Source organism: Malaya genurostris, chromosome 2 (genome assembly GCF_030247185.1).
Source record: "Malaya genurostris strain Urasoe2022 chromosome 2, Malgen_1.1, whole genome shotgun sequence".
Classification (NCBI taxonomy): domain Eukaryota; kingdom Metazoa; phylum Arthropoda; class Insecta; order Diptera; family Culicidae; genus Malaya; species Malaya genurostris.
Genome location: NC_080571.1, coordinates 326,753,740 through 326,781,216, shown reverse-complemented (window position 1 = coordinate 326,781,216; position 27,477 = coordinate 326,753,740). Strand labels below are relative to the sequence as shown.

Here is a 27,477-nt window from a genome sequence, read left to right as displayed (position 1 = left end):
TTTTCATTCCAATTTAATTTCATGACAAAAGGACACTGTCCTGTAACTAGTATAGATGTTTTGATAATACAAATGAATTTAATTAGTTTTGAAAAACCCATAGCGGTAAAATTGGCATACCCAGTAATGGAAATAGTAAGGCTTTCCAAAGATGCCTCCAGGATTGAAACGTAAGAGTTGAAAACAAGTTTGGTTCCAGGAGGTTGATCAAGGTAAATTGAATTACTGCGACATCACTACTGGATGAAGTTGGCCAGTTTCTAGTGTCGTGCACGTAGAAGCAAATGTTCTAGCAAGGGCGTGTGAAAGTATCAACTTGGCTGAATCCTAATTTCACTATCCATCTGCGTAGCAACGATGCAGCCAATGTTGTGTTTGGTCCGAAGGCGGACACCGTGGAGTTTGGGCCAGGGCAGTGAATCGATCGAGGCTGAAGAGATTGAAGATTCAAAGAGAAAATATAACGTGCCAACTGTTTTTCGGTTCAGATAAAGGAAGGGGGACGGTTTAGGGGATATTTTCTGTGCGGTTCCATATGAATGGACAAGTTGATAATTGGAAAATTGCCGGAGTGCTGCACATTTGTTGGAAGAGCGGTGCCAGTGTAGTGATAATGCAACCAGGAGAGGGTTGGTTTATCGTTTGTAGCACGTTCGGCACTGATGGCTAACCTCTATTGTCTACTGTGTGGCTCGCGTTGCATCGTTGCAGTGGGTCACAATATCAGATGCGGCAAAATCACGCAGCTTGTCAAGCTCCGTTTATTGATGACAATGTTCGCCAATGTGTTGTTAAAATTATGTCAACGCCTCTTGAGAATGTAATAACGTTGCATAATGCGCTGTACGTTTCCACAGATGCTTCCCCGGTGAGTGAACGCTATCCAGAACGAGGGATTTTCTTCTGATGAGCTATTTTCGGTGATTCAATTAATTATTTGTGATAGTACTAGTTCGCCACGTAATGCATGAGAGCTCAACAGAAAAACACATTTACAATTATGGTTATTGACTTTTCTTATCACAATTGAACCAATACCAATATTTTAAATGCAAAACATTCACTCGTACATAATTTCATTCGATAGTCCAACTAGAACTTTCCGAACAGACATAGAAAAGCAGTTTTGAAATGTATTTATTTATGACTATTATTAGTTCTAAGATGTCGCAGCCATTTCTTCATTTTTCCTTAAAATTAGAATTATTATATAATTAGTTACACTGCTTGTTGAAATTGGACGAGCAACTCTGTGAGATCCGGCCTACAGCAGGTAACAAACCATATTAAATAAGACCGTTCAGATGAAACTCTCAAGTGTTCCCGTATTGTCTCCAAATAATAGAAGGAATGGTTTCCTGGCTTCATCGACCGGAGAGCCTCTATTGAACTCTGTCCGTGACAATGCAGTAATGGTCCTTGGACAATTTTTCAATAATCTCAAGAATATACTGAATGGCTGCTAATTCTGCGACGTAAACTGAAGACGAACCATTGAGTTTGTACGAAACGGTGATGTTTTGATTGAAGATACCAAAGCCTGTGGACCCGTTGAGATTCGTTCAATGTAAAACTTTTTTTTTTTACAGTCGACTGTTCTAAATTATTAAAAATATTAAGGATCACCAGAGGGCGTATGTGATCCGGAATTCCACTAATCTTTTCTTTCACTTCGCATCGGATGAGCAAACGATATGAGAGATGAACCCGTAAAATATGGATATTTTCAGAATGGGTTTGATGATGGCTATCTTGATTTTCAGAATCACCTCGAAAATTGTTTGCCTTTCTCATATAGAAAGGCTAGGCAATCGCTGTGAAAACCGACTTTACTATGTATGTATGTGTGAATGTGACAAATAATTTTACTCAATTTTCTCAGAGACGACTGCACCGATTTGCACAAACTTAGAATCAAATGAAAGGTCTTAAGTTCCCATACAAAATTCCTGAGTTTCGTTGGGATCCGACTCCCGGTTCCGGAATTACAGGGTGATATGCACCAAAAAAAGGAAAACAATAGTGACACACGTTTCTCAGAGATGACAGAACCGATTTTCACAGACTTAGATTCAAATTAAAAGTCTTATGGTCTCATATAATATTTCATTTGGATTCGATTTCTGATTCCGGAATTACAAGGAAATATGTGCAAATTCATGAGAAAATGCGCAATTTTCTCGGAAGTTTCTTAACCGATTTTCACAAACTAAGAAGCAAATAAAAGGTCTTAAAATTATTTAAAATTCACCGAAAATTTAAAAACTAGATGAATTTAGCAGTAAGTTTTATAAAAATGTGCACCTCGTTTCGCCATCGCTTGTGAAAAAATATTCATGAAATTGAAAATTTTCACTAATTTTTTCACAAGCGATGGCGAAACGAGGTGCACATTTTTATAAAACTTACTGCTAATTTCATCTAGTTGGCAGATTTTGTCAGTGAGTGAATATATAAAACTACTTTGGGACTACTATTCTTCGGTTTCCGCTTCCGAAAGCACCAATAATAGTGAAGAAAATCTCCAAAAACGGAACTCACTTCGATTTCTCAGCAACGGTTAAGCCGATTCTCACGAATCATGATTCAAATTAAAGCACTCATTGTCTTTAAATATATTCTACAACTTCATCTTGATCCGACTTCCGGTTTCGAAATTATAGGGCGATGAGTGTCAAAACATTCAAATTCAAAATGGCGACGGTACGTGCGGCTTTGCTCCGTTCGTAGCGTGCTTTGTTCAATTTCGTATAGCGTACAGGGTTGCCACATAAAAGACTATATTTTTCAGGTGAAAAATATGTGAATTTCCAATCCTTTTATTCACCTACTAATTAGTGTTATTACAAGATCATTATAACGATGCTTTTCTATAAAAGTGCACTTATTGCCTATCTCATATAGAAAGTTTATGCAATCACTTGAAAAATTGACTAAAGAGTGTATCGATAAGTAGTTAGCAACATTCAAACAGTTATTACTCTGAAATGGCTTAATTTTTTGCAGCGTGTTTTGCGGTGACATGTTTGTTTACATGTCAATAACAGCTGCGCAATCGATTGGTTTCGGTACGGTTTATCGTTTCAATGATGAGTCGAATTGATCCGGAAACGCAAAGAAAATTCTGCACTGCTGGTGCTCAGAAAATGGTGTCACGTACAACGAAATTGCAATACGGGTGAAAGTGCACCACACCAGTGTCAAAAATGCTATCGAGAAGTTCGGTAAGACCCTTTCCATGAAGGATTTGCCCCGATTCGGTAGGAAAGCTAGTCCTAGCCAGCCCGACCGGGACTTAAAAGTGGTTGAGTACATCAGGAAAAACCCATCGGCGTCGACGCGGGATTTGGCCAAGCAGTTCAACACCAGCATCGGGATGATTCAACGGATCAAAGTTCGGAACTCTCTGAAAACGTACAAGAAACAGAAGGTGCCAAAAAAGTTCCTGGTACAGCAAGTTCAGGCCAAAACAAGAGCGCGAAAACTCAGTTCGTGCTCGCATCTCACACGGCACATTCGAAAATAATTTACTGTCGAAACAACAGAAATAAAGACAATACAGTACAGTGAACAATAGAGTGTACGGAATGGTCAAATACGATTTAACAAAGCCTGAATCTTGGCCTACAAGACCAAATTCAATTTGTATAGATTTCAAGCGTTGCAAAGTTAGACCAGCTGCAAATGCAATTGAAATCTTACTTAAAGAACGAATGCATCTAGACGCTAATAATGTAAGTGAGATTCAATTTAACAAAGCGTCTAACTGTGTGTACATTATGTTTAAACGTGAAAGAGATACAATTGCATTCGCTTCGGTTAACAATGAGGTGCACAGCGTTGAGTGTGATAGCATTAAATACAAAATCCCTGTGCACATGGTGGACAATGCCATAGAAGTACGCGTGCATGACCTTCCTCCGCAGGCCAGCGATAAATTCGTTCGGGATAATATGTCGCAGTATGGTGAAATCCTTTCCATCGAAAGGGAAGTATGGCGGAGTTTTTTCCCCGGCATCCGGATTGGCGTGCGAGTGGTACGTATGCAACTACGTAAGGCAATACCATCTTACATCGTTTGTGGTCAAGGTGGGACACATCCGTGTAAAACACTGATTACCTATGAAAATGAGCTGGTTACATGCGAGTTTTGTGAACAACCTGCACACTACGGTAAACCTTACACCGAAACTGCGAAAAGGACATCTTCAACCAAAGACAAGGTCAACCGTTCAACAATGGAAACTAGTGAGCGCAGTACTCCTGTTTCACCATCAAACCAACCAGCAACTGCAACTAATGTACAACAAGGCGCATCTACAGCAACTAGCAACGAGACTGCGAACATCAAGGAAAACGAAAAGAAGACGGAAACCAACAACAAAACAACCGATGCGGCAATGGATGACGAGACGAGTCACGAACAAAGTGCCCCTCAACCCACGCAGGAGGGAAATGGAAGCTCCTCTCCTCCTAGAAAAAATGTGACAACGAGATCCACTTTAAAAAATGCATTATTTAAAAAATCGGCTAATTCGGCCACGTAAAGCTAGTACGCAAATAGGCCTGAATAAAAATACCTTTAAAAAAATAGAGCGCGAAAACTGTATAACCGAATTCTACAGACTAAAGACGGATGCATCCTGGTCGACGACGAAACCTACGCCAAGGAAGGCTCCCGAGCGCTGCCCGGACCGCAATATTATACGAAATCGGTGTATCAGGACCTGGACGACGCTGACACCACGGTGGCGATGGAAAAGTTTGGGCAGAAGGTGTTGATCTGGCAAGCAATTTGTACTTGTGGTTTGCGGTCGTCAATTTTTTCGCGAAGGGCACAATTAACGCCAAGATGTACGAGGAAGAATGTTTGAAGAAGAGAATGCTGCCACTGTACAGAAAGCATAAGGCTCCTCCTCTCTTCTGGCCGGATTTGGCTTCAGCCCACTACGCCAACTCCGTTCTACAGTGGTTGTCAAAAAATAATGTACAATTCGTGGAAAAGGCCAATTGAAAGCTATCGGGCAATTGTCAAGCGGCACTTTCGGAAGGAAGGTACAGTGTCCCAAAACATGCAGGAGCACAAAAAAAAAACTGGACAGCTGACACCAGGAAAGTCACAAAAGTAATTGTGCATAATTTAATGAAGAATGTCAAGTTCAAAGTGCGAGCGTTTCACAGAAACTAGGATTTTCTTCAATATAATCAGTGAAATGCATAAAAATGTAATTTTTCTACAATATATCGAAAACTGATATCAAAATATGTTTTTTTTTCGCTTTTTTATTCAATAATCAATGTTTGCTAACAAATTTTCGATACACTCCTTAGTAGAAATTTTCCCGAAGGGCAAAGTGTTCTATATCATTCGATACAGTTAATCGAGCTGAGCAATGTATGTGTGTGAGTATTTATCAAATAATGTCATGCATAAAATAAAAAATCTCGTAGTCCCATAGGTCGTTATTGAATTTCACACCGTTATTTAGACGACGAAGGATGAAATTCTCTTAAATTTGGCTTAAAACTGATTCAATTTGTAGGCTATATTAGTTACTCACTAAACAAACCGACTTTAGCTATTCTGGTTCCAAGTTCCCTATTCCAGAAGTAGTGGTTAATAAGTTTAAAACGAGACTCACTCAATTTTCTCAGAGATGATTTGATCGATTTCCACAAACTCAGGTTCAAATAAAAGTTCCTATAGTCTCATGGGTTGCTGTTTAATTTCATCCGGGATCGACTTCCGGTTCCAGAGCTATAGGGTAAAGTGTGTTTAAACATTTAGTGCGACGATGCAAAATGAAGAAAAATTCTTATTAACTTGATATAACTGTTTGTAATTTGAAAAGGTGATGTTAATCTTTATCCAAAGAAAGTTTCTTATTTTATTCAAAATTGAAAAAAAAATTCTTCACAGAATCTTCTACTGATATTTTTGAAAATAAAAGTGATATGAGAAAGGCATCATTACACTAATTGTTTTGGATTTCAGAACTACCTCTAACATCGTTTTCCGGCATCTGTTTTTCAAATCCGTTCCAAAATTGTAGTAGTTTCCATGGAATATAAATGAGTCGGAAATTGCTTTCGATGTATGACAAAACCTCTTTTTTACGAAGTAGGTTCGTAAAAAAAGTTTACGTTATTTGGGATTTGGGTGTACTGAAATCTGACATGGAGTGAACCTTACCATTGTAAATGTCAAGGACAAGGATATTTGAAAAGAACATATCTCACCTGCAGATGATCGCAGACGAGTATATCAACCACGGTATGAAAGCTCTTTTGAAGTAGTTTAATATGTAAGTAGTCTCATCTGCACCTTTCTGCGCCTTTTGATGGCAGACAGAAATTTTGTGAAAAAAAAACATATAAATTGTAAATATATGTGTGTTATTACAAAAACTGATTTTAGGACACCTTTTCAGAAAATACATTACACTGAAGTCTTTTTTATGCGAGTTTACGTACCGCATAAAAAACCGCATTGAAAAAACCGCATGACTCTGAACATTTACATAAAATAAACCGCATAACTCTGAAAATTCGCATAAAAAAACCCCATAACTCTGAAAATTCGCATAAAAAAGACCTTAGTGTATATCATGAATTATACTCAAGTTACGGGAATAGTACCTTCAGAAAATTTGTTTGAAACAACTTTCTGCATAACTTTGTCGAAGTAACTTAGCCCCTATGTTGACTCTAAACTAAAACAATATTTTTATCTCACTTTTAGGGGGATTAATCACATAAATAAAATTTGCCAAAAGATGGCGTCTATCATTCTGAGCAACTTGGCTGAAAATACTGTACCTCAAAAACCACATTCCTATGAGTTATCAATTAAGAGCAGTGCAGTGTCCGGAAGAAAATGTATGCAACCTGTACTGCCCATACTTGCATATCAGTCCCATATGGAAAATCGGCATGTCGAGAAAAATACGATTAAAATTGTATTTCCGATTTTTTTGATTTGTTGTGCTACCTAATGTTAAATCATTGTATTATTACGTGAAATATCGGTAATACTATTCCAATATTGCAACAAATGAAATTATTTAAATATGCACTGAATGGGACTGATATGCGAGTATTTTGCATATGGGCCAGACATGAGTTGATATTTTTTTCACATTTTACTGAACAAACCCTCATTTTTTATTGCAATTTCTGAGAGTATATTGAGGATAGATTTCATTCCTCAAGCTAACTCAAAATTGGCCAAAATCGATATGGGACTGATATGCGAGTATGGGCAGTGTACATTTTGTAGTTACTAAAACGAGATTTTTAATGCGTGGGACAGAGATTCGAGTACTTTCCGTATGGGACAGACCCGACTTAAATTTTTTCAAACTTCACTGAGCTAACCCCAAATTATTTTTGCAATTTCTGAAAGCAAAGGTAAAAATAGACCTTATCCATCGGGCTAACTCAAAAGTGGCCAGAACTCATATGGGACTGATATGCGAGCTTAGTCTATTCTTAAAATGACGCTTCAGTCAAGCCAGTTCCAGGTTAACATGGGGTCGAAACATATACCCAAATATTCGAAACAATCCACCTTTCATAATGTCCCAATTGAAGATGATGATACATTGGTATTATTTTTTATATAGAATGGGAAATCAAACGATTTGACGGTACTTGGAGAGGAATCTGGGGTAAGAGTGGCATCAAGCAAAAACGACATTAGATTATGAAAATTAACTGCCATCTCTGAGAAAATGAAGTTTCCTCACCCATCTTAGTCGCACGTTTTTTCTCCTCAGAAGATGGTTCATGAATAAAAAGTACGTCTTGTGCGAGAAGATTGGGACGCCGTAGATGCGAATTTTGAGCTTTTCGGACGTGTTCAGAAGGGAAGTTACTTTTCATCCCATCGAGTAATGCTGTAATTAAAATATATATGGGACCACCACAAAGAATCCGTCTTTGACCAACACTGGTCAGTCTGCATGTCCAGAGTTTATTTTTGAAATGTGGTTTTTGGAAATATTCATTCGAGTTTGCACAACTTTGACCGTGAGTATGTTTAAAAGGAGAAGTAAAATCAAACAATACTAAAAAATTAACAACTTTTGTTTACCATCTTGCCTCATCACCGTTCGTACATAAACTTACCTGGGATATCGCTGCATCGGTGCGTAATCGGCGAGATTCTCGTCGGACGGAGCCCGGCGCCCAACGCACACCCCCAGAAAGGACGGCGGTGCATTGCGCCCGGACCAACAGCCGAAAAATCGCTCCCTCCGTGGCTGTTCTATCGAGCTGAGCTGTCGGTCTGTCAAGCAGTACTGAACGAGAATAAAACAATACATTAAAGCCATCAACATGTATTTCATTTCCGAGCAGAATGACAGTTTGTTTCCATACGGGAAACGAGTACAAATCACATACGGAAACCGACCGGAAAGTGGAAACGCTCAGGAAACCTGAACCAATTTCATCTGTCGACGCTTGCATTTTCAATTGTGAAAACAATTTCACTTCCTCGCTCCCGGATCGATCCCAATGGAACTGAGTTTTCCGAGCGAAATCCTATTTCCCTGTAATGTGACTGATTCAGCTGTTGACTTTGAACAAATCGTAGCTTACTTTGACGTGAATCTTGAAAATAACGATGATCAAACATGCTCTGACGGCAGTGACCGATAGAAGAAATAGTGTTTTGTTTTCCTGCAGACATGTGCAATTTTTCAACTGAATGGAAACGACACTGATTCGTCACCTTGAATTTCTTCTCGTTACTCCGTCACACGACCGGCAATGGGAGTTTTTCTAACTTTTCTAGAGCTTGCTGAAGTTGGTTTCATAACAGTAAATGAAATGTTCCACTTGAAGGGACCACTGTGTTTGCGATTTCAATTTGGTTGAGTTCGATTTTTATTTCTATTCTGTTTGTGTAATGACTAGGAAACAGTATGAATGTTTGGATGAGAAAATGCGCTCTTTAGTTAATGCACTCTCGATTGAATGGTGGAAAGATAAATGAATCACCAGAAAAAAAACATACAACCATAGATTGAGGTTGCTTTAATTTCCTCTGATTCTTGAAAAGGTTCAAAAAGGCCATCTTATAGCGGTTTCCACATAAAATCATCTCTTTATAAAATTCTAAAGAATGACTATGGGATGAATTGTAAGAAAACTTATGAAAGAAGACAATTCTTATGTTGGATTCGATTCGAATGATATTTGATCGATAAGATCCAACAGATGACTTAAGTGATTCTTCTATGATGACAAATTGGCTACGCTTTTCGAAAACCTTTTCATGACAAGCGAACATAATTTTTAGTGTTGTTTTCTTTTTCCTTCACTAATCCGAAGTGAGGCCTGCAGAGACTGTTAATAATATTTCAATTTGTTAGCATTTTTCCTCTGGGATCACTAGGCAAACAGTCCTCATTATCTTCGGGTTTCAAAATGAACCCTTTTCCACTTGCTGTATAATTTGTAGAAAATTCCTACAGTAAGGAATCTCAACTTACGGACCGTAGCGCACGACCATCATCAGAACTTCAAAAGAGTGGCTAATGAATTTTTAACGACATAATCTAGAGAGCTTACGCGTTGTCAGCGTCTACAACCGGCGAAAAGAAATGCTCCGGCATGAACTGTGTTTTCATCAATATTCACGAAGTGTAGCAGAGAATCGAGCGTAGATTCCGGTAGTCGTTATCTGAATGTAAGGAAGAAGAACAAAAAAAAAACCTACTGACACTGGCAGCTGACACGTTAATTTGATTTCAAAATGAGGTGGCCCAATTAGGGATATCCAAATTGAAGACCGAATAAAAAAGGACCTAAAATATTACAGGAGACGATGACGATGACGACGATGGCAATGGTGATATTGTTCTCACCGGACTATGCTTCGCATAAACCTTAAACTTGTTACCGTCGAGTCGTAATCGCTCGCTGGATTCCCCGTGGGAAATTAATGGCTTTTTGTTGTTACTGTCGTGAATTGTTTTGAGGAAAATTGTTCGTAAGTTTATCGTACCATTGAATTGCAGGCACAATTACAACCATTAATCAAAAGCTTTCAGCTCGCCACAATGATGGTACGATGGATGCGCAACCAAAGGACCACTGCTGGTGGGGTTTTACAGATTTTTGAACTTTTGAGAGTTGCCTGGGGAAACATAGAAAGTTGAGCGAGCTAATGGTTCATCGTTTATCGTTGCAGTTAGTGTTTGATTTTAGCTTTCACCGACCAGTAGATGGCACTGCTGCGAGCAAAAAATGCATAAATCAAGCGAAACTCTGCTCGGAACTAATTTTCTTCCAATGGAACGAACACACTTCCGCAGACACCCCTCTACTTTTAATAACACAGTCCAATTGGTACAAAGCTTCCCGCATGGAATGGTGCCAAGTGAGGATGTAACTTACCTGTTCACGGATGTCCCCTTTCGAGTAGATTGGTGGCCTGGAGCCAGGCCCAATGTCGAACGGCCGTCCTTTTTTTCGGCCCATCGTTTCATCCTCGGAATCGTAACTTCGTGCCGCTAGATTCACGCTCGACTGCGCATCCAACGTTCGCGTGACACCAGAGGCAAATTGGGTGATTTGCAATCATGTCATGAAATGGGAAAGGCAAAAAAGAATGTAAATGTAAAATTCCGAAATGGTTACAGAGCTCGAGTTTTTCTTGTCTTCATGTAATCGATTGGATTCAACATAAATTGTATGGCTAAGTAAGAACACGAGAATTTTTCTTGCAAACGTGAAACTTGGCATCATTTTCCTAAATTTTTTGCATCTTTATTTCTGTTATTTTTATCATCACAACAATGCTGAATTTGGTTTCGATATTTAAGTAGCATAGTTTTCTGATTCGTTTTTCATAATATTTTTTATCTCTTCGTCGATGAAATATGTTCGTCGACTATCGCAGAAAATTATTTCACTGAGAAAATCATTTCGCTGAGAAAATCCATTTTGTTCTACTGTGATTTGTGATCTAGTCTCGACAAATAGTGAATAAAAAGCATTACGTCTTTATAATTTTCTAAATTGCAACATAATTATTTGTTGTAATAATAAGAAAAGTGTTTCTTTACTGATTTCTAATAATGAGAAAAGTGTTTCTTTTCTGACCCACTCTTTCAGTTTATGACATATGACAGGCAATCTAGCTTTGGGTAAACCGAGAAAATTAATAAACATGGACAAATGTAGTCTATGTTTTTGACAGCCGGACACTGGCAGCACTTGTTGCATGATTTTTTCAAATTGAATATTATTTACAATCTTTTAAGAATGATTTTAAGAGTTCTGTGGATTGGAGTTCCATCAATTGGCATAGGGTATTCGATCCTTTAGTTTTAAAGATTTTCAATCTTTCAGTTTTAAGGTTTTTAGATAGTTCACACAGTTCGCTAAAGTCTGAAGGTGCAAAAAATCCGCACGAAAGATTGCATAAATGTCTAAATATTAATAAAAATTTGTTTTAATCCACCTTGTGGTGTAATGGCCTTCCTCAATAATATTTCATGAGAAAGCGATAAAAGTTTGATATTGAATTTTTGACAATCTGTTCTCGTAACTGTGAGCCCAGAGACGGTCACAGTCGAAGTTCAAATAGTTTTCAAATCTGTTTTAAAAATTTCGTATTTATTTGTGTCGTCAATTATATGACAGTTAGACTCAGCTTCATAGTTCCTTTGATTTAAAATTTCACGCGTTTCAGTCATTCATAGCTATTTAATTTCTTTTTTTTTCATTTCAAGTTTTTTCCGTTTCTGAGGTATTAGAATACTGCTGGCAGTGAATCAGTTTTGCAGGTAGCTAATTTATCTGATGATCTGCAAGTTCTTTATTTTGAGTTTCGGTTTAAACAGTTTTTTTCTTGCTTAATTTCATACTTGAATACAATTTTTCATTTTGTTGTCTATTCCAGTATTCCTTAATCTATTAAAATGCTTTCTTATTTTATCGTTTCTCAGTCAATTGATTTACGAAAAGAAAAAAAATTGATTTTAATGTTGCTATTTGGAACGACAACTTGATGAACACATAAGGAGTGTATCGAAAATCAGCTATCCACAAAATTTTCTTTCAAATTATGATAAAAAACGATATTTTATTCAAACTAAAAATTGATCCTTTATTGTACGAGGTTAAACTTGAGCATTATGAAAACCGGACAAAATTTAAGGTATTCCTTCACGAATTTTCGAACTTTTGATCGAACTTTCTTCATCAAGTTCCGGACAAGTGTTGCATCGCCTTTTCTGGACGGATGAACCCAATTCCGCAATCCTATTGAGAGTGGTTTTGACATAGTGAACCGACGCTAAATCCGGCCAAAACAGTGGAGGTGCTACTATGCTACTTATATAAAGGCAGCAATCTCTTTTGGAGACACTCAGATCGATAGATTTCTACATTTATAGTTCCGATAGTGTAAACAATGGTTGACTTCAAACCACAGGAACATATTGCGTGCCATACCAGTAGCTTTCGGCCAAATTTCTCCACTTGAATCGACCTGTCCGCATCGCTCACATCCTCCCCAACGACCACAGTAAAGTACGCGAATACAATTTCCGGGCCCTTGTTGCTGCACGCTATTTCTGTTCTACACTTTGCTTCGAGATTTTCTACTTTTTGTAGGTCTTCAGGTGATTTCATCTCTTGATACGCTGGATCATTCCGACTCTCGTTTCGGCTTTTTTGGCCAAATCACGTATTGACATTGATATGTTCTTCATGATTAGAAATATCACTTTCTGGTCCAGTTTCAGGTAGGAAGAACCGAGTTTTCTACCTCTTCCTGGCAGCTCATCCGAAGAATAGTGTTCCCCAAACTTATTAATGATGGTTTTAACACTGGCATGATAAATTCCAAACCGCTTAGCCAATTTCCGCATAGTAATACCCTTCTCACTTAGCCATGTGTCCAGAACCTTAATTTTCACTTCCTTTTCAATGCGCGACATTTTGAAAACGCAGAATTCAAACCACACAAACAAGTAAACAAACGAAAGCTGACAGCCAAACGCACAGCATGCTGTTATCTGAGCATAAAAAACCATCACAAATACATGCATACAATACAAATGTATGTGGATAGCTTATTTCCGATACACTCCTTAGTTCGCTAGAGCTGGTGCAACGAATGATTTTGTTGGTCCTGAACCAGCTTTACCACTTTCAACTAGTTGGATAAAGCACAAGATTCGTTCTTGGGCTGCATCCAAACACGCAAACTTGCGCTCAGATAAAAACATTTTTACCAAATTTAAATCTGAAAATGTCAAGGTGTCTACTGCATTTTTTCAAGCATCATTGCAGTATTATTGTCAGAGCTCTGACCGGATATTGAAAACTCAATTTTCACATGGCTACTCTTCAGCGCACTGAGAATTATTTGTGTGATTTGTGTGAATGCGATTACGGTACTTCATATCATCTGATATGTAACTATACCGCATTGACGCAACTAAGTAACCGGGTTTTTTTGGTTATCCATATATGGTTGAGTCTGTATATGTGGAGCTAAAATTAAAAGATATTCTATCGTGTCTCACCCAATGTGGTAAGGAGCTATAGTCAGAGAGGTTGATCGTTCCTCCTGGAGTGAATGAATCCTTTCTGTATTGACCTTGATGGGTTTTAGCAGATTGTAAGGCATCTCTTATTTGGTGCCGAATTTACTTCTGCATGTACATACTGCGAAACTTTCTGCATTCTTTCGGGAATTCAGAATGGTGTCGCTTTTGTAAAATCTTTAAATTTTCTCGGGGGCTGGAGGTTTTATTAACAGTGCATTTTGGCACCTGCAGATCGTTCCGCATCCTTTCGGGGATGCAGAAAGATTTGTTTCTTTATGTTTTGTTCTGTTCCTACCTCACCTACTTTACAATTTCCTTCCTTGTTTCTTTTATCCTTCTCTTCTCATCGGGAACTTGGAAATTGATGAGAAGCTACGGCAAAAAGCATCAGTGCTGGATCAGAGAAAGTTTTTGTTAGAAAAACTTTTTTCTCTTAAAATGCTCATATTGCAACACATGGAATTTTGACAGGGAACATAATTATCTATTTAGGGACACTTTCATTCAAATAAAAAATAATATTCTTTGTAATTTGACTTCAAATTTGGGGAATCGATTTTTTCAAAAGAGGGTTCGATAAATTATTTGTTCAGTAGTTTCATTTGAAAATTTAACTAAATTTGTGAACATCACTGGGACAACAATCTTTTGTTGGATTTATCATTTTTGCTATGATAATTATTTGCAAAAAAGATGGTAAAAAAGAAGTTTAGTCCTTATCAAAAGACAGTCTAGATCAATTTTGGACTATATGCTGCCAACTCCGAATACGGTTTGGCGTGAGATTCGTCTATTTGAATCCTACATTGACAAAAAACGATTTGTAAGATTTTAGTTCTATTTACAAAAATATATATTATGTTTCCTTCCATAAAAAGTCACTGAAAAAAATCAGTTTGTACAAAAAAAAGTTTTTGTTAGAAAAATTTTCCTTTCCTTCAAAGTGCCTATCTTTCAATGTAGGAACGGATGGTAGGTAACAGACTCACCTATATTGGAATAAAACTTCTTCAAAATCAAAAATGTTTTTTTTTTGTAAAATGATTTCAAATTGTTAAAATCAATATTTTTCAATGCAGGAATCGATTAGGAACTTTTTCAGTGTTTTCATTCAAAAATAAGACTGATTTTGTGAAAATCACTAATATGATACTTTTTTGTGCGATTTGTAATTTTTCTAAAATAACTGTTTACAATAAATTGCTGAAAAAGCTTGACCCTTTTCAAAAGACAATCTAGATAAATTATGGTAAAAAAAAAACAAAGTATACAATGATGGGGGTGTTTCCCGCGGACCCACACGGACCGAAGAATGCGGCCAACATGAATATTCACCAACGCTATATGGAAGACTCTCATGAAATATTCAATTCACCGGCCGATCACCACATGAAGGCTGGATCTGCCAAAGTCAACCACTGCGACCCAAATATTACATTACTTAATGATACAACCCTAGTTTTAAGTTAGTCGTAAATTTTAAATTAGTAAAAGCCCTTGGCATCTTAGAGCTTAAGCAGTGTGCCTTAAACATTATATTCTCGAATAAAAAAAAAAGTATACAATGAGACGTTTTTGAACAAAGCCTACATGTCAAGAATGTTTTATTCAAATTTATGAGTGTGCTGCCAATTGCGTTCCAGTGAGAAATTTGTCTAACACAATTAATGTTCTCTTTGTTTAGATTTCATCCACTTGAGCAATTCCAGAAATGAGTAGACGAAAAATTGACAAAATCAGAATCGACCTTCTCCGATTTGGAAGAAACTTTGAACATGGCTTCAGTATGGCAAACCATAAGTTTTGAACCGATGGAGAGGTCAATCCGACTCACGACTGATTTTTAAAAAGGGTGTATGTATTTTTGCATTTCACCAAAATTGCCTTTTATTCAAATCTCGTTGTAACTCGGAAACCGTTAATTGTACAAAAATGGCGTTCAGGAAGAAGTTGTAGGGAATCGATTGGGCACTCTAAAAATATATATACACTGAAAAAATTTTTCGATTTTTTTTCTCAATAATTACAAAATAATCCGAAAAAGTTAAATAAAAAAAGCATGCTTTTAATTATTTTTTTTTGATAATTTTTATTTTAAAGCTGTTATTAAAACCTACAGATTGATGGCTATCCCATCCGTGCCATTTGAAAAATGAAGAAGTTACAGCTAAAACAATTTACAGATATATTCGAAATTTCAAGTTCTCGTTGAAAGATAATCATTTAAACAATAGAATATTATTTCACAGGTGAAAGGCAATAAATTTCTTCTAAAAGTAGCTGTTTTTTAGAAATTTGGATATTTAATTGTTACACCATTTTTTATATTTCCATGAATTGTTTATTTGCTTGCCATATCTACAATTATTACATGTACATGAATAATTCTTAATTATATTTAAGGTTTTAAGTTTTTGAAAATTGTATGAGTCTTGTGACAATTGTGGTTTCTAAAATCGGAACGAAAGAATGGTATTTCTGTGTGCCTGGAATCATTTTGGTATCCTTATAAACACTACTCCACTCGGTCACATCCCGTTCATATTCTTCTTGTGACACGTAACAAAAAGACATGGTCGTGAATGCCTCTCGACGTCTCTGCCCTGCCCATTCATATAATTGTTTTACAGTTGTGATTGGATGTTCATGTAGTTTAACCAAGCTTTTACGTCGTGCCATTCGCTTTAAATTACCCCCGAGTGCATCACATGGTCCTTTACCATGAGAAGTTGCAAAAAAATGCCACTCAGCATCAATGATATATATTAATTTAAATTTACAGAGACTTGCATATTTTTTTTCTGTTTTTATACTGCGAGGCAGCTCCGTCAGACTTAAATAAAACCTTAAATATAATTGAGAATTATTCATGTACATGTAATAATTGTAGATATAGCAAGCAAATAAATAATTCATGGAAATATAAAAATGGTGTTATAATTAAATATCCAAGAATCTCAAGAACAGCTACTTTTAGAAGAAAGGGAATCATGAACAATTTTATTGCCTTCAACCTGTAGAATAATATTCTACTGTTTAAATGATTATCTTTCAACGAGAACTTGAAATTTCGAATATATCTGTAAATTGCTGTAGCTGTAACTTCTTCATTTTTCAAAAGGCACGGATGGGATAGCCATCAATCTGTAGATTTTAATAACAGCTTTAAAATAAAAATTATCAAAAAAAAAAATTAAAACCATGCTTTTGTTTTGTTTAACTTTTTCGGAATTTTACAATTATTGTGAAAAAATCAAAATTTTTTTTCAGTATATATTTTGTTTAGAGTGCCCAATTGATTCCCTACAACTTCTTCCTGAACGCCATTTTTGTACAATTAACGGTTTCCGAGTTACAATGATTTGAAAATAGCAATTTTGGTGACATGCAAAAATACATACGCCCTTTTTATTTATTTTTATTTATTTATTTTGGGGAGCAGGGAAAAGCCCGATGGAGATGAATTATAGCAATCTCTCTCTCCAGCAGGCATAAAACCTCCTCATCTTTTGTATCAACAGATTACAATGATCCAACAGATACATTTACGTTTAAAACTAACAATTAAAACTAACAGTTAAAGCTAAATCACTAACTCTATAACTAGTTGATGACACAATAATACAGCATTACAGAGCAGCTTCCTTGAAAGGCGGGATAGAAGAGCAAAGTGGATATGAAGATGGAAGAAGAAGGTTAGTTGAGGGAGCAGTGAGTAAGCGTGGACGAACGACGGGGTTAGAACCGGCATGTAGATCTAATTAGTGAACGAAAAGATGGTGGAAGACGGAGAAAATGAAAGGGAGGACGAACAGGTTAGTTTCGGCGAATCTGATTAGTTTCCAATGAAGATGGTGAACATTTATTTACTGGATAGTTAAGGAATCGTTGAATAAGCGTTTTATTGCATTACGCGAGAGATGAAAATCAAAGACCTGCGAGCAACTGTTAAACAAACGACACATACTGAGAAACGGTTCATTATATCCGTAGTTAGTTCTAGCACGAGGGATTCGTAAAAATGGATGTGAACGAAGATTGCGACGATGGATGTCAAAGTTGACCAATCGTAGGAGATCAGGGCAATCAATATGTGATTGTATTAAATCAGCGATGAAAACAGCCTTGTAGACGTTTCTACGAACACACAGCAGATCCAGTTCGATCAGTCGGCAACGATCATTATAACTTGGAAGGTTTAATGGGTCTCTCCATGGTAGATTTCGGAGAGCAAACCTAATGAATTTGCGTTGAACAGCTTCAATACGATCAATATCAGTTTGATAATGAGGTGACCAAACGACAGCAGCATATTCAAGCGATGATCGAACTAGTGCACAATAAAGAGTTTTCAAGCAGTGTATGTTAGCGAAATTTTTGGTAATTCGAAATATGAAGCCTTTTGATGCCTTCGAAATCACGTAGTCAATGTGATTTTTAAAATTAAGTTTATCATCCAGAATAACTCCTAAATCTTTCACGAACGATTCACGCTTAAGAACATTACGCGAAAGATTGTAGTCATATCGTATTACTGAGTGCCTGCGGGAAAATGATATGACGGAGCATTTAGAGGCGTTTAATACCATCTTGTTGGAGTGACACCATTCAACGAATGTATTCAATTGAGCTTGCAAAAAGTGTGCATCTTCTTGTTCTTTGATCAGATGGTAGAGTTTGAAGTCATCCGCAAATGATAGTTTGAAACATTTCAGTAAGAAGTGCAGATCATTAAGGTAGAGTAAGAATATATACGGTCCTAAGTGACTTCCTTGAGGTACTCCAGAACACACAGCAAACGGTGATGTTGTACAGTTTCCTATTTTTACCAACATCTCACGACCAGTAAGGTATGAATGCATCCAATTCAGTAAAGAACCACCAAAGCCAAGTCTGTCAAGTTTAGCAATTGTTATTTGATGGTTTATTTTATCAAATGCCGCTGAAAAATCAGTGTAGAAAGCGTCTACCTGAAGACGAGATTGCATGGATTGCATGATAAAAGATGTGTAGGTTACTAGGTTAGTAGATGTTGACCGTTTAGGCATAAATCCGTGTTGATTTTCAGATATATAGTCATTGAACTTATGAGTTATGAAGTCGAGAACAAGGATTTCAAATAACTTGGAAACAGCACATAGGGAGGCTATTCCACGGTAATTTGTAATATCTGATTTGTTGCCTTTCTTAAAAACCGGGAAAATGTAAACTTTTTTCTTTTTAATAATCAGTCGTGAGTCGGCTTGACCACTCAATCAGTTTAAAACTTATGGCTTGCCATACTGAAGCCATGTGCAAAGTTTCATCCAAATCGGAGAAGGTCGAGTCTGAGGATCTGCTAAGCATCTCTGGAATTGCTCACTTTTTAATTTTTCAACTTCTCTGCTTTTCGTTTCGAAAGTTTCCCTTGTTTTCATGTTCACAATCTGTTAGTTTCTTAGCTACTTAGTTACTCATTAAGCAATGATCAACTGCTACTAAACATATTTCCTATTTATTTCCGTTATCTGTTTCGTCATTTTATAGTGTCTCAGTTCTACGTTTGGGTTCACAGTTTAGCAATTTGTTCTATTTTTCAGTTTTTTTTTTGTCGTGAATACGACTTACTTTACTATGGGGTGCCTTTTCAAAATTAGCCATATGGAAGAATGGGCAGAACTTAATCGTGAATATCTCGACTTGTAATAACGGCAGCAACATAATTCTTTCACCATTTCATCAAAAATATGATCAGGAATTTAGGATAATATTTTGAATATAGTGAGATAACCACAAACAACTCAAAAATTAAGTTTTCTCGAAATTTGAAAACAACGCGGAAAACTCTTTACTTCGCTTGGGTTTTTCGCGCAAGGACGACGATTAAAAGGTAGTCAGGCACATATCTTCAACTGACTGCGTATAAAAGGGGAACCGTGGTCGAAAATCGATCATTTCTTCTTGTGCGTTGGATGGAAGCAGATGTCGTGGGAATGATTTAATCAACCAGGAGCTTCGGAGAGTGCACCTTCTGTGTGATTAAAAACCGCAACTCTCACTTGGACTTCAGTTGTCCGGTGAAGCAGTTGGCAATGAAAGCAAACCTTTTGCGTGGTATAAAGCCTCAAACGCTTAGGTCGTGCTTTCATTTGGACTTCAATCGTCGGGAGCACCAGTCGTCAATGCTTTCATTTGGACTTCGGTCGCAGAGCCAGTTTCCCTTCGAAGAAGATCGATTACATCATCCTGTTGGTGGTCGTTTGCATTGGAGCAAAATACAACGGAAAATGGACAACAATGTGGAACATTCTGCAAAATCACGGACAACAGGTCATCCTGGAAATAGAAGACGGAAGTCAGCGGTATCCATCAGAATTTGAACTAAACTCGTCCTCTCCATCACGAACGCCTTCATGAAAGGTTCTTTTTAAAACCACCATTATTTTATCATAAGGAACTATACTGGTTATTTCGTAATATTTGTGTGTCAGAATGTTTAATGTAACTAATCTGTACTGTAGTTTAGCTGTATCGTTTCAAATTCTAGTAGTGTAAAAGGGCAAAACTTGCACAATTCACACTATCGATCAACTAATTTATATTCGTAAGTATAAAGTAAGAGTGCCAGTTTTATTCGTATTCACGACATCCAGTTATGTCTTTGACATTACACACCTGCACTTTTTGTTACTCAATTTCACGACTTTTACTTTCCGAGAGGTATTCTGAGATTTCACATTCACCACTATTCTGTACGTCGATCGATTCGAAATATTCCGAACGAATGTGCAATTTCCATTCTGCATTCCGTTCGAGTTGGGTATGAACTCGAATATCATACGTTCGAGTTGTTAAATTTTCGAACATTACTCAATCGACTTGCGTACGTATTACTTTTGTTCGGTTTAGAATCGTTCTAATTTGTTTATACAAGTGTGATGGTTTCGTTATATAAATGCATAATATGAAAAGAACGTGTAAGTAGTGTTGACAGCTTTGATGGTTAGAGTTCGAAATTTCAAGTGTTCCCGAACGAGAGTCGATCGAATTTTTTTTTTATATCGTTTATTTATACCCGCCTTTAACCTAATTTTGGTCGTTCGCCGGGCGTCGATCGAATCATACAAGTCGAGCGGAATAAAGAATGCAAAATTCGAACTCAAACGAAAGTGTAGATTCGTTCGTATCACAAATCCGTCGGATTGCAGAATCGGGGTGATTATTCACTGCTCATAAATATGCAATTTTATTTGTCAGTTCCTAAGTTTCCAAATACTTTAGATTATCTGATATGAATTCCACTAACTGCACAATTCTGTTTATCTTTTTTTTTTATTTTAATTTCGTTCATAAGTTTTTCAATTTTCTCATATTTGTCAAGTTAATAATTTTTATTTGGTTTGACGTAAAGTCGCCATAACTAAGCTCAGCATTTGAAATGACTGAGTGGAAACATATGTTGGAAAAGCCAAATGAATGAAAAATATTCAGAAAAGATGATTTTTTGGAAAAAGATACGCTCATAAACAGGACTCGAACCTGCATTCTTATGCATTCCGTGCATTTACCCGGGTTGGCGGTTCAATGCATAGGACGCTGCTCTTACAAACCAGTTGTCGTATGTTCGAGCCCCGACCTGGAAGGATTCTTAGTGTCAGTAGGATCCATAGTACTAGCCATGCAATGATTCGGTACACTAAGAATCGGCTGCGAAGTCTGTTGAAACAGAAAGGCCAAATTCCACAAAAGGAATGTAATGCCAAGGCTTTGCTTTGCATATGCGCTACCATTTCGCCACCCTAAGCCTTGTGATAGACACAGCTCTAAAACACGACTGGTAAGTTTTTCATTCATTTGGCTTCTCCAATATATATTTCCACTCAGTCATATTTGTCGTTTTTGCCATTTTGGACATTTGGGTCAGTATTGTCATTTCGTTCTGCTCGGTCATTGTGATTGGTTTGGTTATATTTAACATTTTTGTAACTGTTGTCTTTTTTGTTTTTCTGTTTCCATTTATCAATCATCAATCCATTAACTTTTTTTTTCGATTTTTATGCTTCTGACATTGGTTGCAGTGTCATACTACGGTGTAACATCAACAGTCAGCTTATATTGGCCATCCGCTACGACATGCTGGGAAAAAGGCGTATACCACATGTTTGTGTCCAATGAATCGGAAAATTGTTTTTCAAATTCGCTTAACATAAGTTCAAAATGGAAAAAATCCTGCCGGTCTTGGAAACTTTCGTTCGTATGCTTCTGTCACAGAAATCGAAACTTAAACGAGCGTATGAAAGTGGAACTCACCTGTGACGAAGATGCTTCTATGTTTCCGAGCGAGGAAGCGTGATGAAGGCCTGAAAGTAATAAAGAAAAAGAAAGCGAACATTTAGAAATTGAAAGTAGAATTGTTTCACATTTTGAAAGGGTTTCTGATTTGATGTGTGTTTCGTTTCTTAGTCTACGAGTGTACGGTAACGAAAATATTCCTATTTCTCATCCTGCCTGCGTAAATAATCTCACGTCCTTGAATGATGATTCCGTTGGAATCGAATGCTTGGTTTACTTTCGTTGACAGTTCCATTCAACCAATCCAGTGAACTTGTTTCGTACTTTGAAGTGGATTTGGTATTGGTAAAATAAGCTCAGAGTGACGTTCTATTTTCTGGTTGAAAGCACAAAAAGAGTATTCGGTGTGGGTCACTGATAATACTCGCACGCCATGTTTCTGCTGGACTTAGAGATCTGACCTTCTTGAGAATCAACCAAATAATACGGTTACTTATTACTGTAATTTGTCAGGTGGAAAATAAAGTTCAGAAGTTCTTCACGCGGATAACTTCTCGGGTGGAAGTGATGAATCCTCCAAGTTTCTTGTCAATCATAATTTATGATTACGAAGAATCATGTTTTATTTGAAGTAATAATTATATTTAGTGTTCAGTTTAATACTAAAATTTTCAAAGTTATATCCAACTAAGATGAAGAATTTCATCCCAGTCAGTAGTTTCATCCGTGTTATGACAAAGTCACTGTAAATGAATGTTTTTCTACTATACTAGTCTCCGAATCCAACTAATCCATTTATCCATTAGGTACAAGGCATTTGCCGAGAATTTCTCAGTACTGCTCGGTGAAAGACAAATTGAGCCGATTTTTCAATTTTCATTCTCGGCACCTTCTGCGAAGGTAAGCAGCATATAACTTTAGCACGAAATGAGTCGCAAAAGCAACTTTTTTTTCCAGATGAAAGAACGAAAAAGTTTCAATATTCGAGTTCGATCGAAAAAAAAATACGAACTGAATCGAAGCAATTCAATTTTGTTGAAGAGCCCAAATTGCCGAATGAACCAGCAACGCTAGGCTTCCAATTTTCCACTCCTTCATTTTATTCGTTGGAGTTTTTTTTTGATAGGGTTTAATGCCATCCTCGGTGCCAGTGGAAAAACGAATGAAATTAATGAAAAAACGGAGCAAATAATAGACTGGCAATTTTGTGAAGTATTTCCGTTTTTTTTTTGGAGCGCGGAACGACCAACGGACGGAGCTGCAATGAAATTCATCAAATTCGGATTAAAGCTGTTACCGTTTGTGAACTAGTGCAGTAGTGATATAATGCTAATTTTATGCAGAACTTGGCGTCGCTGGAAATTTGCCTAATCGGCACAGAAGAAATACAAATAGAAACCCTTGCCATTTGCTAGTTCATTTAGAAGTTCTGTTTGCTAAATGATTTGGCAAGAGAGTTCTGTGTGCATGGCAGTTCCGGTTGATCACGAGATTTTAATCCTTCTCAAAGCGGCTTTCGTTTATAACTTTTCACTTGTTTTTAGGTCAATCTTTCGCTAACAAATGGAAGAGTTTGAATAAGCATGGATATTTATAGAAGCTATAAATGTTTCAGCGAAGTATTTTTCCTTTCTCATATAGAAAGGTTATGCAATCACTGTGGAAACCGACTTTCGAACCGAGGCCCGGATGGCCGAGTGTCATATACCATTCGACTCAGCTCGTCGAGTACGCAAAATGTCTGTGTGTATGTGTGTGTGTGTGTGTGTGTGTGTGTGTGTGTGTGTGTGTGTGTGTGTGTGTGTGTGTGTGTGTGTGTGTGTGTGTGTGTGTGTGTGTGTGTGTGTGTGTGTGTGTGTGTGTGTGTGTGTGTGTGTGTGTGTGTGTGTGTGTGTGTGTGTGTGTGTGTGTGTGTGTGTGTGTGTGTGTGTGTGTGTGTGTGTATGTGTATGTGTGTATGTAACGTTTTTTTTGCACTAACTTTTCTCGGAGATGGCTGAACCGATTTTCACAAACTTCGGTTCAAATGAAAGGGCTCCAGCATGCTGTGACCTGAGCATAAAAACCATCACAAATACATGCGTACAACACAAATGTATGTAGATAGCTTATTTTCAATACACTCCTTAGTTCAAGAACTCAAGAACCAAATTCAATTCCACCATGCAGTTTCTGAATTCTAAACCTATACTCTGGAAATGATTTCTAAACTGATTTTACGAATTAAATTTTGGTTCAGAAGTCAGTTTCAAAAATCTGGTCTGAAATTCAGATCTAGAATTTCGTTCCAGAATTTCTCCTGAATTCTAGAATTCCAAACTTAAATTGTGGCACCAATCCAGTTCTAGAATAAAAAATTAGGATTGAGTTATCGAATCTTAGTTTTAGCTTTCGAACCGGTGTTCTGGAACTAATTTCGAAAGCTAATTCTGAAACTAAATTGTAAACCTAAAATTAAGATCAGAATCCAGGATCCAAATTCAATTCAAGAATCCATTCCAAATGAGGCTTCACAAGCAATTAAGAGTGCAACATGACTGTTTAAGGTATGGCATCACATGGTATAACAGTTTGAAATATCTTCGAAGGACAGATTTTACTTGTTAACCATGTTATAGCCTTTCTCCATCCGTATGCACATTAAACCTACATCATTATTAGTTCCAGAAAAGATGGCTAGAAAAATCTAGTCTATGTATTTTATTCGCATTGTTAACCGCGTAATGAACGTTATGTTTCTCGAGGGTAAAATTTTCTTTCTGTTTTGGTTCTTGAAATTGAATGTGAACTGAATTCGATACGTGGTTTAATTCAAACTCATCGACACACTCCGTATCGGGTTCTGTTTACTTTTTAGGCAAATATTCAAAGTAACTTATAATTGGTCGCGTGAAGCATAATCGCCCTTATTCTGAATAACGACGTTTTGATTTTTCGATCGAATGTGGTTCGATCGAATCCTAGCTACCTTTGATTTTGCTAGCGTTATTAGGAATACAAATGAAATACGATCGTAAAATCGATACGACGTTATTCAGAATAAGGGCGAATGTTTGAAATAAATTTCAATATTTGAACTTGTTTGAACTAGCTATTCTACCATCATTATTGTTTAATAGCCTTTCCTTGTTTACGCGTACAGCGCGTGTTGTATTTCAGGAGCTGGTTCGAGGGTGAACTGTGCTGCCTATCAGGAAGCGAACGTTTCGTCTGATGAATTTTATATCAGTTATACAAGCGTATTTGTTTCGTTATTCACTTCCCACACCAGAAAAAAATTGCTAACTGTTCCTTTGCCTCGGAGAATAAAGATGCCTCAAGCAACGGATGTGACAATGGCTGTAGCAGCGGGGGAGATAAGCACCGAAAGTAAATATTCTGAAAAGTTCTAAATTTGGGGTAAATATTTTGATCCAATTGGCGTTGCTGAGATTGGCTTAATTTTAGCGTCCATGGCAGCTGACCGTGTGACGGTCTAATTGGATCTCAGTTGCCGGTTCTAGAAACTTCGGAAAGATTTTGCCTTTAGGAAAAAAAATTATTTTTTTGAACGCAGGAGTTAATTATTTCGTTTTATCAACTTCCGGAAGAAATTACATCAGTGATTGTTAGCCGGGTTAAACACGTGCCAGGTTCAGTGGAAGCTCTGGAAGAATAAATACTTTCCGAACGTCGATGGAAAGTGCTTACAAGAAACATTAATGGAAATAAGCTCGCTGGGATCTTCCACGATAAGATAACAACCAGTCTCCGATGGTGAAAAAAAACGCGGGATCTTTTAAAAAAAGAACGAAAGCGGTTTATCCCAGATTAGTAGCATAGCGACAAAGTAGGAAGCAAAATCGTTGGTTGGTTCCCTTTCAATTCCCAGCATTACTTTGATCGGAGGAAAAAAGCTTTAGGCATGTTTTCAATTGACAGCTCGGATTAGATATGAAGCGACACTTGAGTTAAATGCCAACCGAACGGTTGAACTGGTTATCGAAAACCACCATCGATTTTTCTCTTTAGTAGCGGAAGCCCAAACAGTTGATGTTTCTTTTCTGACAGATCCTACATCCGTAGGAAATCAACCGATCAATAAACACTGAGCTACTTTAAATTTAGAAATGTTTTGCTATTTAACCAGCATATTTTTACAAATTCTTATTGATTTTCGGAGAAAATTTCAACGTTTAAAATTTTAAAGGCGTTTACGCAATCAGCTTCCGGAAGCGACCGGTAGCAGAGCATCACTTGATCTCCATCACCAACATACTCCTGCCGGCGAAGCCATTCTAATCCTTCTGAAGTAGTTTTTTCTAGAATCTGCTCGAAACTTTGCTCGTCCTCAGCATCGTCACAATCTTGAACTCCGTCAACCTCGACCGCTGGTATCATATGAACATTTTCCAAATGACTGCAAAGTTTTTCTTGGGTATCCAAGTTTGATCCGAAAAGCTCTCCTCCTTGATGGGGCACAACAATCAGCTGAAAGCAGTTTGTTAACTCTCTCAATCGTTTCACGGTGGCACCGTTCCGTGATACTATTAGAAAGATTTTGATATTGAGACAAGACGCTAAAGTGATGGCACAGCTTAGCAGTGTGTCCCGCAGAGTCTGCACCGGTGAGGAGTCAGCGGGTAGCACAGGAAAGTGGATCCTCCCGGGATGAGGCTGACTGTCGGAAGTTTTCTCAAGGTACTGTCGTTGGGAGGCTTCGTAAAAGTACTGCGGAATGTTCCACGGAAGCAGCTCGGATGGCTTACCGGTGAATGTGTTTTCGAAAATTTCGGCTACCAGCTGGTGGATGAAACTTGATTGGTTCGAATCCATTTTGAACACTGCCGGACTGTGGCAGTCAAAGTTTGCTCTGATTTTCATGCATTTCCTATGCATCAACCATGCATGTTTAGATTTGGAAAGCACTGTATTCCGAATCCAAGGACTGACCGGACATAACTTTGGATAATTTGTTAAGTCCAGCTAGATGTTTTATCGTGGCGCAGGCAAGTGAAAATGAAATTTTCTGTCACGTATAACCACATATTGCAACATCATATCCATACCGAAAAGCATTCAAGCAATATGTTAATGCATCTAATCTGTATATCAACTTTTTCGGTTGACTGCCCACATTGTGAAATGCATAAAAGGCAAGTACGAATATTTTGCGAATTTCGGCGAGGAGTGAAACGTGAAAGAACGAAAAGACGATTAGATGGGACCGCTTCGATAAATCTTTTTTCGCACAATGAATGTTTTTATATTTTTACATTTTCCGTGAGAGCACTGCGAATCTTGAGGACCGATGTCCTGCGCATGGAGTCTATAAATATCAAAGTTATCATAGCGGAAGAAAATTATTACATCGCGAGATAAAAAGGGCAGTCGAAATGCGTGGACGTTTGTGTAGGTGTAAGACCGGGTTTTTTTTATGACTGTATTTGCGCCAGAAGTATAATATTGTGATTTTTATTACATTAGCATTCACTGCGTGTCGACCTTTTGCTAACAGGTCTGTGTAAAATGGTTCGTTTTCAGGAAGTAGGCTGTGAAATTGTGAGAGTGTAAAGAAATGTAGCCTGATTCTCACGTGTGATGACACCTTTATGGGTATCCTGGGGTTGGTCGGAAAAGGTCGCCTTCTAAA

General features: G+C 37.4%; 1 protein-coding gene across 9 annotated transcripts in view; it reads right to left on the bottom strand.

The window, feature by feature from the left end:
- LOC131431442 (uncharacterized) overlaps positions 1 to 27,477 on the bottom strand; it is a 400,265-nt gene that overhangs the window by 146,045 nt on the left and 226,743 nt on the right. For all 9 annotated transcript variants that reach the window (XM_058597155.1, XM_058597156.1, XM_058597160.1 and 6 more), the window contains 3 exons: positions 21,864 to 21,913; positions 10,408 to 10,539; positions 8,131 to 8,303 (listed from right to left, as the gene is read on the bottom strand). In XM_058597155.1, the coding sequence (XP_058453138.1) occupies positions 8,131 to 8,303; positions 10,408 to 10,539; positions 21,864 to 21,913 (355 nt within the window). The remainder of the gene's footprint in view (positions 1 to 8,130; positions 8,304 to 10,407; positions 10,540 to 21,863; positions 21,914 to 27,477) is intronic.